Source organism: Taudactylus pleione, unplaced genomic scaffold (assembly GCF_031769625.1).
Source record: "Taudactylus pleione unplaced genomic scaffold, aTauple2 ptg000937l, whole genome shotgun sequence".
Lineage (NCBI taxonomy): Eukaryota > Metazoa > Chordata > Amphibia > Anura > Myobatrachidae > Taudactylus > Taudactylus pleione.
In genome coordinates this window covers 1,817,915-1,834,204 of record NW_028285338.1, presented here as the reverse complement: position 1 = coordinate 1,834,204, position 16,290 = coordinate 1,817,915, and the positions used below count along the sequence as shown (strand labels likewise).

Genomic DNA, 16,290 nt, shown 5'->3' with positions numbered 1-16,290 from the left:
TTTTAAATATAGCGGGAAAAAAATTAGTAGGGTTCCCCCTATATTTAAAACAAGCACTGGGGTGTAATGCCACAGCCAGGAGACCCTATTGCCGGGTCTCCATGGCCAAAGCATTCACACCCCATGCTGGTCAGCCCAAGCCGGGGAACTTAGGGGAGGCGGGGTCGCCCCCTCTCCCAAAACCCCAGTCTTGGGCTGAAGCTCGGGGATCTTCCTCGCACCCCTGGGCTGTGGGTAATAATGTATTAAATAGTTCCAAACTATTGTATTTTACAGTGGAACTACAGATGCCAGCACGCCTGCCCTGTGGCACTTGTGGAACTATAAGTGCCAGAAGGTGGCCGACAACCATACCCACACTGTAAATAAATAGTTAAAAAAAGACAGAACACACACACCGTAAATAGTACAGCTTTATTACATACCCAGCTATCCCATTCACACATACTTACCTGTGCCAGCTGGTCTGTCCCCTTGTCCCATGTAGAATCCAATGTGTGTACTTGGAATAAAGATGTGATACTCACCTCCATCCTCGCGTTGCTCTCTTTAGCATCCCCATACTTGGCAACATAAACTGAAAAACCGAACCCATATGGACAAGTATTGCTATGTGAGGGATACAGGTGCCAGCTGCCTGCTGGCACTTGTAGTTCCACAAGTGGCAAAGGGCAGGCATGCTGGCATGCAGGCCAAGCCTGGGGTTTTGGGAGAGGGGGGACCCCTTTTTTGGTGGGTCCCCACCTCCCCTGAGATCCCTGGCTTGTGCTGACAGGCTTGGGGTGAGAATGCTTTGGGCCTGGAGACAAGGTGAAAGGGTCTCCTGGCTGTGGCATTACACCCCGGTCGGTTTGGGTCCGGTGCTGGTTTTAAATATAGGGGGACCCCTATGCATTTTTTCCCCCCTATATTTAAAACCAGCACTGGCCCTGCAGCCAGGTGCTGGTTCCTAAGTTACGGTGGAAACCTACTAATTTTGTTCCCCATAATTTTCGGAACCAAGACAGGCTGACCAGGGGCTGGTTATGCTTTTGTGGTGGACCCCATGTAAATTTTTTAATAAAAATTAACCCTTAACATATAAAAAAAAAAAAAACAAGCAGCCTGCACATACGGTATTTCACTGATATGTGCAGGCTGCTTGTTCAGGAGAGAAAGTCGGGCAGGGAATTCGGGGCTTCAACATGGACAGGATTGATCAAATACACCATCAAACAGATCTATCCTGTCAAAACCGGAAGCTTAGTAAATTTTAAAGTGAAAAAATTTCAGTTTTTGATCGATCCTATTCGAGTTGAAAAACTGGACAAATCGGGGCGAAAACAAATCTTAGTAAATTTACCTCCTAGAGTTCACACAGGCGCACAAATCCCCGGCATCTGGTGGAAGGAGGTGGACGGGGTGCAGGCCCCTCAGTGATAGTGAATAGGCCCCTCAGTGATAATGAATAGGCCCCTCGGGGATAGTGAATAGGCCCCTAAGTGATAATGACCCCTTAGTGATAATGAATAGACGCCTCAGTGATAATGAATAGACCCCTCAGTTATATTGAATAGATATGGTATGGATATGGTAGGCGGGCCGGGGGCGTGGCCGGGCAAACGAAGGAACGCCTACCGTTTGGGGGCGGCCCCACTGACATCACAAGTGTCAGTGGGAGAGCTTCTGGCTCAATTCGAGCCGAAATCTCTCTGGGGCTTGCGGCCACGAGACCCTACCACAATGGTCTCGTCGCAAGCCCGATGGTCGCGATGGTCTTGATCATCGCGACCATCTTCCTGGCCGCTCACTATAGCTGTGGTTGGTCACCCACAGCTATGCGAGCGGCCAGGAGGCCGTTCTAAAAAAAAAAAAAAAAGCCCGGCTCTGAATCAGGGCCACTGTCCATATGATGATTGTCAGGAGCGGGACATATGGTTATCACTAACAACATGTTACATCATTTGCATGTACTGCATTAGTAATTGGAAGCAAAATGTTATTGGAAGAATCCTGAAGACTAATAATTATAATTATGACCTATAATCAGGTGATAGGTGATCTCTTCAGGTTTCCCCCAAATAATGTGAATGGCCAAATATTCTCTGTAAAGCGCTGCGGAATATGTGTGCGCAATATAAATAACTGGTAATAATAATAATGTTTCTGGTTTAACAAAATCTTATGGCAAAATTGCCGACTCCTAAGTTATCATCATGTTTTACTTTCTGCTGCCACCTTGTGGCCACTGCTAGGAAACACATGTTCCATTATTACTACAGACCTTGTTCCTGCTTGCTTAAGGAGTGCAGCTATCTTCTTGCTGTGTGCGTATGTCACCTTGTGAGCCCGCTCGTAGGTCCTGAGGATTTCCAGGAGACACCTACAAATAGCCAGAAGGAGGGGTAAAGAATGAGGCTGTTTTTGTACACTGCAACTATTAAACTATAATAAATATATTACCTGCCTAATACACTATAGCACAGGCAGCGTATATGTATAACCTGCTAATTACATTATAATAGAGTCAGGGACTTGTTACAACCCCCATCCCTCACCCAATAGTGTCTACTGTCGATTGGCTGGACCTACCATTGGGTCACAGGAATAAATATGACGGGAGGTGACGCTGCCCTCAGCACAGGTAACACAGCTGGATGTACCTGCAGAGCTCAGGGCTTCCTTTCTGGCTGTCACCTGAGTGCAGGTGGATCCTATTAGATCTGTTGTGATCCCTTTCTCTTTGCACATTTTACTGGTTTTAAATGTCCATTTTCTCCCCAAGCAGTGCTACAGCATGGACACAGAAGAACATATATATACTTTATATATAACACTGTGTAGCCTAGAGTGCAGGTGTATCTTGTCTGACAACCATTCTCCTCTTCCAGTTGACTGGCTAAAGTGTCAATTAAGCAATCAAATAATCAGTCAATGCTTTTCCTGGCTTCCACTAAATAGTACTTCACCTCCATTTACCTGTGCTGGTCTTGGGCCTCTGATCTAGTTCTTGATTACTGAAAATATTCTATAGCATTGTATAGTTTATATTAAACTTCACCCTGTCTGCCGCTGTAGTGTCACTCTGTTACCTAGATATGTTCTATTCTTTTTTGAAATGCTGTGTTTGTGCCGCTGTTCTGACACTTAGTTTAGCTAATCAGCTTGCTGTAGCATTTGGCCAATATGGGTGAAAATAATATTGTAAGCTGAGAGGAGGTCAAAATTTAATGCAAATGACTGGAAATTAAGGTTATTGAGGTTTATTAATACTGGAGGAATAAAACAGGCCCAAATTACATGATTTTAGCTGTTTATCAATTTTTTACTTTTTAAAATCAAAACCCAAACACTTTAAAGTGGTTTTGGCAAAACCAGAACCAAACTACGATGATGAATTATAACCAAAAGCCAAATACGGGGGTCCGCACACATCTCATAATATATATATATTACTACTGTACACATTGGGGGATAGAGAACCTGATGTTTTCAGTTCTCCAATTTCTAGCTGTGTTTTCCAGTAAGGTCCAGAAGAGGAGGAGATACCGATGGCTGCGGGTCAGATAGCCTAGTCTGCGCCATGGTGGATGTACTAAGTGGTGCCACACGCAAACTCTATAACATAATGAGACAGGACAATGCAGCTACTCACTTCTCAGTCACTTCCACATTGGAGTTCGCCTTGTGCGCCACTAAGAACAGCGTCTCCAGCAGGATTTTTGTGGCGCTGCCGCCTTTCATGCGCGAGGAGCTGCAGACACCCTCAGGCTGAGGAGGAGCAGAAGGAGGGAGACATTCAGGGCTGTCACATCATCTAAAAGCTTCATGTTACAGATAGAGCACAATGTGCTGAGATATTGGGGCTGGGGGACAGCTGGACAGGAGCAGTCTGTGCCCAGAAAGTGGCCGGTGTGTGCGGATCCTAGCTAAGGTTTATTTCTAGCTGTGTTATTGTATGACAGGGAGAATTGTTCCTGTTGTATGTAAAAGGGCTTCTTACATGTTATCCGAACCTAACAACAAATGCACATGGGTGTAAGTGTACCTGATATCTGTGTGATGTAAACCAGGTGCAGGCAGTACTCCCGCAGGTGGGGATGCACACGGCTCAGCACATGGGTGTACGCCCCATACGCACTATCTCAGCATCAGGCCTGTTATTTCTGACAGTATCACATTGGCGTAGGAGGATTGGGGGACAGGCAGTGGGAGAAGAAAGACTGGGAAGGTGACGGAATGAAGGTGTGTAGGTAGGGAAGGCCGCTCCTATTGTGGCGATATATACTCACTCCCACAGCAGGATTCAGAACAAAGGCTCTTTGGGTATCATGGAGGTTCTGCATCAGCTCAGCCACTTGTCGGAATGTAGAGTGCCAGCCTTCTATCCTGTCATTCCTAGGAGGTATCGGTATGAGTATCACTGCTCAGGGTCAGGGGCGTAGAGAGCCGGTCCAGGCCGGGGGGGGGAGGGGGTGTGGCCTAATCTCGGAAGGCGTGGTCATTCCACCTTAGGGAAAAATAAACCCTTTTTGCTGCTCATTGGGAAGGGGGGGGACTGTGAGCCCCCCAGCCTGGCACAAAGCCAGGGGGGGGCGCGATCAGTGTGACTGCTCCCTCCCCACTGGCAGAGGAGACTGTTGCTGATGTTTCTCAGCACACAGCTGTGTATGCTGGGCTGCTATGAGGGAGGGGGGGCACCCAACCAGCAAGCCTGGGTAATTAGAACCCCTTCCCCCCCTCTCAGTGCCCCTGCACCGGGACACCTCAACTCCATTACCCACCTGGCCATAGTCACCGGGTTATATCCCACCAACACGGGCAGAAACACGTCCAGGTTCTTCATACAGAAATCCAGCTGACCAGCAATGAAGGGAGCCTGTAATAACATACATAGGTGACTGGTCACACATCTATATCCTGACATACATAGGTGACTGGTCACACATCTATATCCTGACATACATAGGTGACTGGTCACACATCTATATCCTGACATACATAGGTGACTGGTCACACATCTATATCCTGACATACATAGGTGACTGGTCACACATCTATATCCTGACATACATAGGTGACTGGTCACACATCTATATCCTGACATACATAGGTGACTGGTCACACATCTATATCCTGACATACATAGGTGACTGGTCACACATCTATATCCTGACATACATAGGTGACTGGTCACACATCTATATCCTGACATACATAGGTGACTGGTCACACATCTATATCCTGACATACATAGGTGACTGGTCACACATCTATATCCTGACATACATAGGTGACTGGTCACACATCTATATCCTGACATACATAGGTGACTGGTCACACATCTATATCCTGACATACATACAAAGGTGACAGTTCACACATATACCCTAACATACATACATAGGTGACAGGTCACACATATATCCTAACTTACATACAAAGGAGACAGATCACACATATACCCTAACATACATACATAGGTGACAGGTCACACACATATATGCAGACATACATAGGTGACAGATCACTCATATATCCTAACATAAATACATAGGTGACAGATCACTCATATATCCTAACATACATACATAGGTGACAGATCACACATATATCCTAACATACATACATAGGTGACTGGGCACACACCTATCTCCTGACATAAATAGGTACCAGATCACACATATATCCTAACATACATAGATAGGTGACAGATCACACATATATCCTGGTACATACATAGGTGACAGATCACACATATATCCTAACATACATACATACATAGGTACCAGATCACACATATATCCTAACATACATACATAGGTACCAGATCACACATATATCCTAACATACATAGATAGGTGGCAGATCACACATATATCCTAACATACATAGATAGGTGACAGATCACACATGTATCCTAACATACATACATAGGTACCAGATCACACATATATCCTAACATACATAGATAGGTGGCAGATCACACATATATCCTAACATACATAGATAGGTGACAGATCACACATATATCCTAACATACATGCATAGGTACCAGATCACACATATATCCTAACATACATAGATAGGTGGCAGATCACACATATATCCTAACAGACATAGATAGGTGACAGATCACACATATATCCTAACATACATACATAGGTACCAGATCACACATATATCCTAACATACATAGATAGGTGGCAGATCACACATATATCCTAACATACATAGATAGGTGACAGATCACACATGTATCCTAACATACATACATAGGTACCAGATCACACATATATCCTAACATACATAGATAGGTGGCAGATCACACATATATCCTAACATACATGCATAGGTACCAGATCACACATATATCCTAACATACATAGATAGGTGGCAGATCACACATATATCCTAACATACATAGATAGGTGACAGATCACACATATATCCTAACATACATACATAGGTACCAGATCACACATATATCCTAACATACATAGATAGGTGACAGATCACACATATATCCTGGTACATACATACATAGGTGACTGGGCACACATATATCCTGATACATACATACATAGGTCACAGATCACACACACATATACTGACATACAAATACCCTTGAATAGGCGCTAACAAGTGTAATCAATAATAAATTGATTTAGTACTGGGTATGCAGCTGTGAGGGTAGTGTTAATGCTCCATATAAAGAACTATTACAAAGAATATATATATATATAGAAGAAACCACAGCGCAGAAACTCAGTACCAACAAATGTATAAAGAGTAATTGTAATAACTCACATTAAATGTGACAATTATACACTTACTGTATAACATTCAGTATATATCAGGAACAAAATAAATAGAGTTGATACCAGTAGTAAAAAGGATAATTATAAGCTCATGTATATCATAGCATATAAAGGATCCATGAATCAAAATTTCCAATGGGAATTAGTCCGTGTAGGCTGAATTATTACAAGTTCTGCCCTCAGGAGGTCTCCTATAGTGCTGATCTAATAACGGGAAATGTCCCAGTATGAAGATGCTGATAGTATAAGCACCCCAGTGACAGTATGTGCAAGAAGCCCTCACCTATAGATGGAATAATCCAGTAATTAGCGGGGCTGCATGTGAATTCCAACTGCAGCAGTTAGTCGCGTATACCTCCAATTGTCCAGCTAGCGTGTGGACGTGATAGCTTTGAGATGGACAAGGAGTGGCAATCAGAGTTCCCTTCTGGTCCTGGTAAGTGGTGACAATCTAGGCAGTTGGAAAAGTTGCGTCCAGGTACAAAAGCCGTCAGCACTGGTAAGTTCAGTCCTTCTGCACGGTTAGTAAGAGCAGCAGTGCCTGACGCGTTTCCCCGTGACTCCTCCCACTGCTTCATCAGAGGCAGATGCCGCTTGCTCCAGACATCAGGTTTAAATAAGACTACTAAGAAGTAGATCCATTTCAGCTGTAATTGGCTCACTCATATCCAAATGTAACAAATGGAACGCATTTCAGAGCACAATATAATACATTGTTAACATAGAAGGAAATCTAGTAAAAAGGAAAATGGCAATACTAGTGTACATAATTAGAGAATAATGTACAAGGAGAAAATTATGTTAACCCTGTAAAAAGTTTTGACACCAATAGATCGTTGTCTTTATTTAAATCAAAATCGGAATTCTTTCCAATAAATGCTAGGAGATCCAATATTGACTGTTTTTACAAGGTCAGTTAAATTACTTTAAATGTCTATGCGCCAGACATATGAAAGACAGCAGGAAACATACCACCCCTAGATCTAACCTCACTAAATGGGAGAACAAGGCCCTTTAAGATTGATGAAAGACAATACCATCATTCTAAAAGAGGCTGATAAGAGGGGTGGGATCGTCATCCAGGACAGGGAGGACTACCTGAAAGAAGCCTTTTTGGCAACTTTGGGACACATGGTTTTACCGGGTCTTGGATGGGGATCCCACTCCCACTTTTCTTCGTGAGCTTTTAACTCTCCTTGATTCAGCAGTCACGATGGAGGTCATATCCAGGGAGGAATGGAGATTCCTACATCACTCACACCCTTCAGTTCCTATTTATTATGATCTCCCCAAGATCCACAAAACCCTCACCTCACTTCATGGGTGACCTATAATTTCTGGTGTTGACTCTCTCACTTCTAATGTTTCTTTTTATGTGGATCATTTGCTTCAACCCTTTGTTGGTCAATTAAGGTCACACATCAAGGACACTTTTTTCTTACAGTCAATGGGGACGGCTCTGGGGACCAGGTTTGCAACCAGTTACGCTAACCTCTACATGGGCGCCTTTGAGGAGTGCCACGTGTGGGATGAGGTGTATGGCGCGAACCTGGTCTTCTATGGTCCCTTCATTGACGATCTTTTTAATATTTGGGATGGGGATTTAGACACAATTACTTCTCTTTACTCTAATTCTTGTAATCTTTCCTTTACTTACAATTTTAGTAGGGACTCCATTTCCTTCCTGGATGTGACCCTCAATGTGGTAGATTCTACCATCATTTGTTCTAATTTCCAAAAATAAGTCAATACAAATTCCTATCTTCACTATTCTAGGGCACATTATCTTCCTTGGAAGAGGACCATACCTAAGGGACAGCTACTGAGAGTCAGAGGTAATTGTACACAATTAGAAACTTTTGACACTCAGGCCACTGTCCTTATAAATTCCTTTAAAAAACGGGGATATCCAGAAGACCTCCTAAATAAACCTTTAAAAGAGGTTAGAACTTCAGATAGATCCTCCCTTCTAAAATATAAGAATTAATTAAAAAAGAAATGTAAGAACAATTGTATTGGAGGTAATCAGACCAATAGTGACTTGGCTTTTATTTCTAAATATAGTTTTTCATTTGAGATAAAGAAAATGATTAATAAAAACTATGAAATTCTAAAACATGATGCTATTTTGAAAAAATGTATCTCGATTATAAATAGAACAAGTCTCTCAAAACACTACTGGTACTGAACTTTTTGAAACCTCTAGAAAAACATAATTCAATTACAAAAAATTGGCCAAAAGGTTTCTTCAAGTGCGGCAAATCCAGGTGCACTACTTATTGTTACGTTTCCAATAACACTAAATCTGTATATTGTACTGGTGAGGATAAGATGTATGTGATTGAAACGTATATTAATTGTGACTCAAAATTCACTATCTATATGTTAAAATGCGATTGTAATTTAACAGATGTTGGTCGAACAACAAGGTCCCTAAAGCTTCGCTTCATGGAGCACTGTTGAAACATTATAAACAAATATTTAAAAAACATAGTGTCTCATGACACTTCAATGAAATACATGGGGCCAAACTGGATTGTTTGAAACTGATTGGTTTGGAAACAATACCCCATAATGCCAGAGGAGGACTAAGGCTCTGATTCAGAGGCGCTCGCTATGAATCAGGGTGGGCCGTTTTTTTTTTTTCCACGGCCTCCAGGCCGCTTGCTAAGCTGTGGGAGACCACCCACATCTTTAGCGGGCGGCCTGGCGATGGTCGCGATTATCATGACCATTGAGCTTGTGATGAGACCCTTGTGGTAGCAACTCGAGTGAACTTCCTGCTCTAATAGAGCTGGAAGTTCACTACTGACATCACTTGTGATGTCAGTAGGGCCGCCCACAAACGGCAGGCGTTCCTTAAGGAATGCCTCCGTTTGGCCAGCCACCCCACTTCCCCACCTACAAAACGGTGCAATCTGTCGATCAACATCGACAGCTACCCCGTTTTATAGCGAGCCCCGGAGCGAGTGAACTTCTCACTCACTCTGGGGCTCGCACACGTGCATTGTGCTCGCCAACCGTGTGCGCAATGCCAAACAATCGACCCACTTGCGAGTACTATGCACTCGCGAACCGGTCTGCATTAGGCCCTAAGATTCCAAAAACTTTGCAAACAAGAGATCCTCTGGATGTTTAAGTTGGGTTCCCTCCATCCAGAGGGTCTCAAAGGGGGGGGGGAATTCAATTGTTATATCACACTGTTTTTTCCCATGATAAAACAAGTGTTTAGGTGTGATAAAATTTAGTCGTTATTCAATTGTAAATTTTTTGGTGGTGATAACTGTGATTTATCACGCCTAAACTTCAGCCTGTAGCATGGCCAGGGCTATTCAATTGTTGTAAATTAGGCGTGATAATAAATATTGGTCAACCTATTTTTCACTTTATCACCTGTTAGTTCTCACCACACATAGATGGTAAGAGTTTCGAATAAAAAGTATTTTAATATTAGAATTTTATTAATAATTAAGTGGTATGCTATTTTTAAGGGTGAATATCATTGAATTCCTCAAATATTTCAATAAAATTACTTTGTTTGGTCTCCTTTATTCCCCTTTTGAGTTTGTTCAATCCTCAATGTTGTTACAAGAAACTGCAGGTGTGAGGAGGGAGCTTGTGTGGCATAAAGCGTCTAAAGTCCTACTAAGGCCGGTATTCAATTAGTTTAGTCTCAGCTAAAAAGTTCCGCCTACTCGACTTTTCGCCGCCTTCACCTGTTTTGGAGGCGAAAAACTTTTTGTGCACGCTCTCGATTTACTCTGTATTCAATTACCGAACAGGCGAAAACGGGACCCGGCGTAAAGTGCAGGATGAATTGGGGGAACCACTCTGTACCCCAGAAAAAGATGGGCTTGAGTCAACTTTACTTGAAGCAGGCGCCTATGGAGCTTTGTTCCCGCTTAAGGAGACTCTCTTTCACTGCATGCCGTCAGTTCCCCTGAAGTGCTAAATTCACCATATTTGGAGGGAATGCATTATCGGGGGAGGGCTTTCCAACACCACCTTCCAATAAATTTTAGACCCCCGGGAAGTACGGATTGGATGGGGTCAAATTCGAGCAACTGATGTGCCTCAGGAAAGCTGTGCAGAGTGACCGTGATGGCTCCACTTGGTGGCAAACCTCATACCCCTTCCCCCCTCCCTAGGGTGCAAAAGACCTTGCCATTGGCTTTTTCCAAACAAATGGGGTTTAATATGTTCAGGCACCCACCAGTTGGACCAGGGGCCCTGGGGAGCTTAAGTCTTAAAGAGGGCCCTGTGGCCCCATCGGTTGGCTTTCAAATGAAGGGCCCCTCATGGCTCTATACCAACAGCCTGCGGAGCTATGTGAACCCAACCGCGAGGTGCGCCCAGTGCATTTAACATGGAGAGGTCCCCGGTTAAGACAGGTCGCCTTCCACAGGTTGTGATTCCTGCCCCTGAAGAGCCAAGGGACTTAAGTAGGCAAGTAACCCTGGTTCTTAGTTATCCAGGGGTACCAGCCAGGAGCATGTGGACCTTTTAAGGGGCTGGGGGATACAGTGGCGCAAAGTCGGTTGTTGGGATTTCGACCCACCCGCACAGATACACCCTTACTTCGAACGGCTGTGTCTCTGCACCGTGGGGGTACCCCAGATTTGGTGTGTAGGCAGAGGGAGAGTAGGGCTATCCAACAAGTGGTTCCACTTAAATTTGGACCCCCAGGGTGCGGAGCTATGGGCCGCCAAATTTGGGCCAAAATCCCATTGACTTAACATTAAGTGGTTCCGGCATGGTGGCCCAGGTTTAACTGGCCGGTGCTCTGCTGCCTGAGGAGCTAGAGGCACCCAATTCGGTTTGCAAGCAGAGGGGGAATGAGACTATCCAGGCATACCAGCCACTTAAATTTAGCATGTCAGGAACCGTAGCTGCGCGCCTCCAAAGTGACCGGAAATACCATTGACTTAAAGTGGGGCTCGTGGAGCCCCGAACTGGGTTCACTTTGAATGGCTGAGGCTCCGATTCTGGAAGTTCCAGATGCACCCAATTTGGTGTGCAAGCAGGGGGGGAGTGGGGCAATCCAGGGTTACCAGCCACTTAAAGAGCCACTCAGGAATGCGAACCGCAAGGTTCCAAGGTGGACCGACATTTCCCATTGAATTACATACATAGGTGATAGATCATACATACATACAGTAGGTGATAGATCATAAATACATGCATACAGTAGGTGATAGATCATAAATACATACATACATAGGTGATAGATCATATATACATACAGTAGGTGATAGATCATACATACATACATAGGTGATAGATCATAAATACATACACACAGTAGGTGATAGATCATAAATACATACATACATACATACATACATAGGTGATAGATCATACATACATATATACATACATACAGTAGGTGATAGATCATAAATACATAAATACATTCATACAGTAGGTGATAGATCATTCATACATACAGTAGGTGATAGATCATACATTCATACAGTAGGTAATAGATCATACATACATACAGTAGGTGATAGATCATACATACAGTAGGTGATAGATCATAAATACAGTAGGTGATAGATTTATTTATTTATTTTATTTATTAACAGTTCCTTATATAGCGCAGCATATTCCGTTGCACTTTACAATTGGAAACATTGATAGAACAAAACAGGGTAATAACAGACAGACATAGAGGTAAGAGGGCCCTGCTTGCAAGCTTACAATCTATAGGGAAACAGGCATTGATACACAAGGATAGGTGCTATATATTGCAATTTGGTCTGGCCAGATTGCAGAGTTTCTTGGTGGGCTGCATGATCCAGTCACACAGGAATGTTGGCAAAATGTCAGGAGTATGTGAAAGAAAGACAATATGTGAGGTTATGTGTGGACTGTGAGAGGGGATGTGATAAGACATGGAAGCTATGAAGGTTATGTGGTCGGTTCTGGAATCTGATAAGCTTGTCTGAAGAGGTGAGTTTTCAGGGAATGCTTGAAGGATTGAAGAGTAGAGGTAAGTCTTATTGTGTGTGGTAAGACTTACTCTACTCAGGGAATGCTTGAAGGATTGAAGAGTAGAGGTAAGTCTTATTGTGTGTGGTAAGGCATTCCATAGAGTGGGAGCAGCCTGAAGAAAGTCCTGTAACCGTAAATGGGAGCAAGTAATGCGTGGGGATGAGAGACGCAGATCTTGTGCTGAGCGGAGAGGTCGGGTTGGGAGATATTTTGAGATGAGTGAAGAGATGTATGTTGGTGTAATTCGGTTAATGGCCTTATGTGTAAGTAACAGTATTTTGTATTGAATACGGTAGAAAACCGGCAACCAATGGAGGGACTGACAGAGCGGGGCAGCAGACGATGAACATTTGGCAAGGAAGATAAGCCTCGCAGCTGCATTCATAATGGATTGTAATGGCGATAGCCTGTTTTTGGGAAGACCAGTAAGGAGACTATTGCAATAGTCAATGCGGGAAATAATGAGTGCATGGATTAGAGTTTTTGCAGTGTCTTGTGTGAGATATGGTCGAATTTTGTATATGTTTTTTAGATGTATGTAACATGATTTTGAGATAGATTGAATGTGGGGAACAAAGGACAATTCAGAATCAAGGATGACACCAAGGCAGCGAGCTTGTGGGGTGGGGTGGATTGTTGAGTTATCAACAGTGATAAAGAGATCAGATTGGTAACTGTTATTGGCCGGTGGAAATATAATTAATTCTGTTTTAGAAATATTACGTTTCAGGTAGCGAGATGACATCCAAGATGAAATGGCAGAAATACATTCAGTGACACGGACCAATACAGATGGTGATAAATCTGGAGAGGATAGGTAGATTTGAGTATCATCCACATACAGATGGTACTGAAATCCAAAAGAGCGGATTAGTTTGCCAAGAGAGGTGGTATAGATTGAGAATAGCAAAGGACCTAAGACAGAGCCTTGCGGTACTCCAACTGATAGAGGTAGCGAAGAGGAGGCAGAATCAGAAAAATGAACAGTAAAAAAGCGATCAGATAGGTAGGAAGAGAACCAAGAAAGGGCTGTGTCCTTAAGACCTAGGGATTGTAATGTTTGTACGAGAAGAGAGTGGTCAACAGTGTCAAAAGCAGCAGAGAGATCTAGAAGAATTAGAAGTGAGTAATGGCCTTTAGCCTTGGCAGTGACCAAATCATTTACTACCTTAGTCAGTGCTGTCTCTTGTGGAGTGCTGGGAACGGAAGCCAGACTGAAATGGGTCCAATAAGTTGTGGGTGTTAAGAAAGTGTGTGAGGCGGGTGTAGACAAGTCTCTCCAGTAGCTTGGAGGGGCATGGGAGCTGGGAGATAGGACGGTAATTAGAGAGAGTGTTAGGGTCAGAATTTTGTTTTTTCAGAATGGGAGTAATCACTGCATGCTTGAACAGTGATGGAAAGATGCCAGTAGAAAGAGAGAGATTACAGATTTTAGTTAGGGTTGGGATGAGCACAGGAGACAGAGCTTTACTAATTTGTGAGGGTATAGGATCTAGAGGAGAGGTAATAGAGTAGGAGGATGAGAAGAGTGTAGATACTTCATCTTCGTTTGTGAGATCAAATGAGGAGAATGTGCCAGAGGGTTCAGGTAGGGAATTGAGTAGGTCACTAGCTGAGGAAGAGAATAACATTTCATTTCGGATATTATCAATCTTGTCCTTGAAATAGGAAGCAAGATCTTGTGCACAGATAGTAGCAGGTGGCTTGGGTGAGGGAGGGGTAAGAAGCAGTTTAAATGTATTAAAAAGTCGCTTGGGGTTAGAGGCTTGAGCAGAGATAAGAGATTGGAAATATATTTGCTTGGCAGTGTCCAGAGCAGTACGATAAGAGTTGTAGATAGACTTATATGTGAGGAAGTCACTTGGAGTATGAGACTTTCGCCACTGACATTCTACTTTACGTGAGAGTTTTTGTAGATGCCTTGTTAAGTTAGAATGCCATGGTTGACGTCTGAGTCTACGCGGAGTGTGATGGGTAGCTGGAGCTACTTCATCGAGGGCTTTTACTAGAATCTGGTTTAGCTGTGATGCAGCAGTCTCAGGAGAAGTGAGTGCAGAAATTGGTGAGAGTTGTTGTTGTAGAGAGGTAGATAGTTGTTGAAGGTTAATCACATTAATATTTCTGCGGGTTTTAGGAGGTTTGGTTGATTTCACTGACATTGAGGTTGATGTAATGGAGGAAAGTGTGCAGGTGATAAGGTTGTGATCTGAGAGAGGGAAAGGAGCATTAGTGAAATCAGAAACTGAGCATAGTCTGGTAAATACAAGATCAAGGCAGTGGCCATCCTGATGAGTAGAGGAGTCAGTCCATTGGGAGAGGCCAAGAGAGGAGGTTAGAGAGAGTAGTTTGGAGGCATGAGGAGATTGTGGACTGTCAATGGGGATATTGAAATCACCCATAATGATGGTGGAGATGTCTGAGGATAGGAAGTGAGGGAGCCAGGCTGAAAAATGTTCCAGAAATTGTTGAGGTGGCCCAGGTGGGCAATAGATAGCAGCAACTCACAGAGAGAAAGGGGTGAAAGTCCTGATAGAATGTACTTCAAAAGATGTAAATGTGAGTGAAGGTACCTGTGGGAGAACTGTGTATGTGAAAGATTGGGAGAGTAATATTCCTACCCCACCTCCTTTACAATTACCAGGCCTGGAGGTGTGTGAGAAGTGTAGGTCACCATGTGAAAGTGCAGCAGGGGAGACAGTGTCTGATTGTGTGAGCCATGTTTCTGTTATTGCCAGAAGATTGAGGTTAGTTGAAATAAAGAGGTCATGGATGGATGTTAGTTTGTTGCAGACAGAGCGTGCATTCCATAAGGCACATTTTAGTGACTTGGAGGGTGAGGGGAGGCACGCAATGTTTATAAGGTTAGCTGGATTTATAGTTTGTTGTGGGTGTGGCATGTGGGTTCTGCCTGGATTTGGAGATATGTCACCAGCTAATAGAAGCAACAGGAGTGAGATATAAATATATTTGTTGGATTTGTCTGAATGTTTGTTATGGCGACAGGTTGTGGATGTTATTGTCAATGTGTTTAGATAAGTTAAAAGCTCATATGTGTTTGTAAGAGAAGAGGAAAGTAATGAGGCAGCAATATGTACAGAAGGACGAGCTGCAGGGAGAGTAAAGGATGTAGTAGTCTTAGAGATGATTCCATGGAGTGAGATCATTAATAGAAGTTTTTGATACATTTTTGCAATACATTCAATAATGCACAACACACAAACTACTGGTAAGGAATGATATTGTAATTACCTTGTCGTAGATGTTGTTCAATGTTTGTTCAACTGTTTGTTTAACTGTTATATAATTACACTTTGTGTTATAACACACTTAGTGCTTATAATACACGGCTGCCATCGACATCCACGGCTGCCTCAATGTAATATACCACTGACCCTGGTGGGGGGTCCTACTGTCAGCTGTATCATGGACACCCGGGCCGCCAAAACCATCTTAAGAAAGGATCTCTAATCAAAGTATACAAGCCACAGGGTTG

At 43.3% G+C, this 16,290-nt stretch overlaps 1 protein-coding gene across 1 annotated transcript in view; it reads right to left on the bottom strand.

The window, feature by feature from the left end:
• The window catches only part of GCKR (glucokinase regulator), a 154,393-nt gene that overhangs the window by 35,288 nt on the left and 102,815 nt on the right, over window positions 1–16,290 (bottom strand). The window contains exons 9-12 of the mRNA XM_088459812.1: window positions 4,764–4,858; window positions 4,272–4,377; window positions 3,635–3,750; window positions 2,264–2,362 (exon numbers count right to left, since the gene is read on the bottom strand). Coding sequence (XP_088315938.1) covers window positions 2,264–2,362; window positions 3,635–3,750; window positions 4,272–4,377; window positions 4,764–4,858 — 416 coding nt within the window. The remainder of the gene's footprint in view (window positions 1–2,263; window positions 2,363–3,634; window positions 3,751–4,271; window positions 4,378–4,763; window positions 4,859–16,290) is intronic.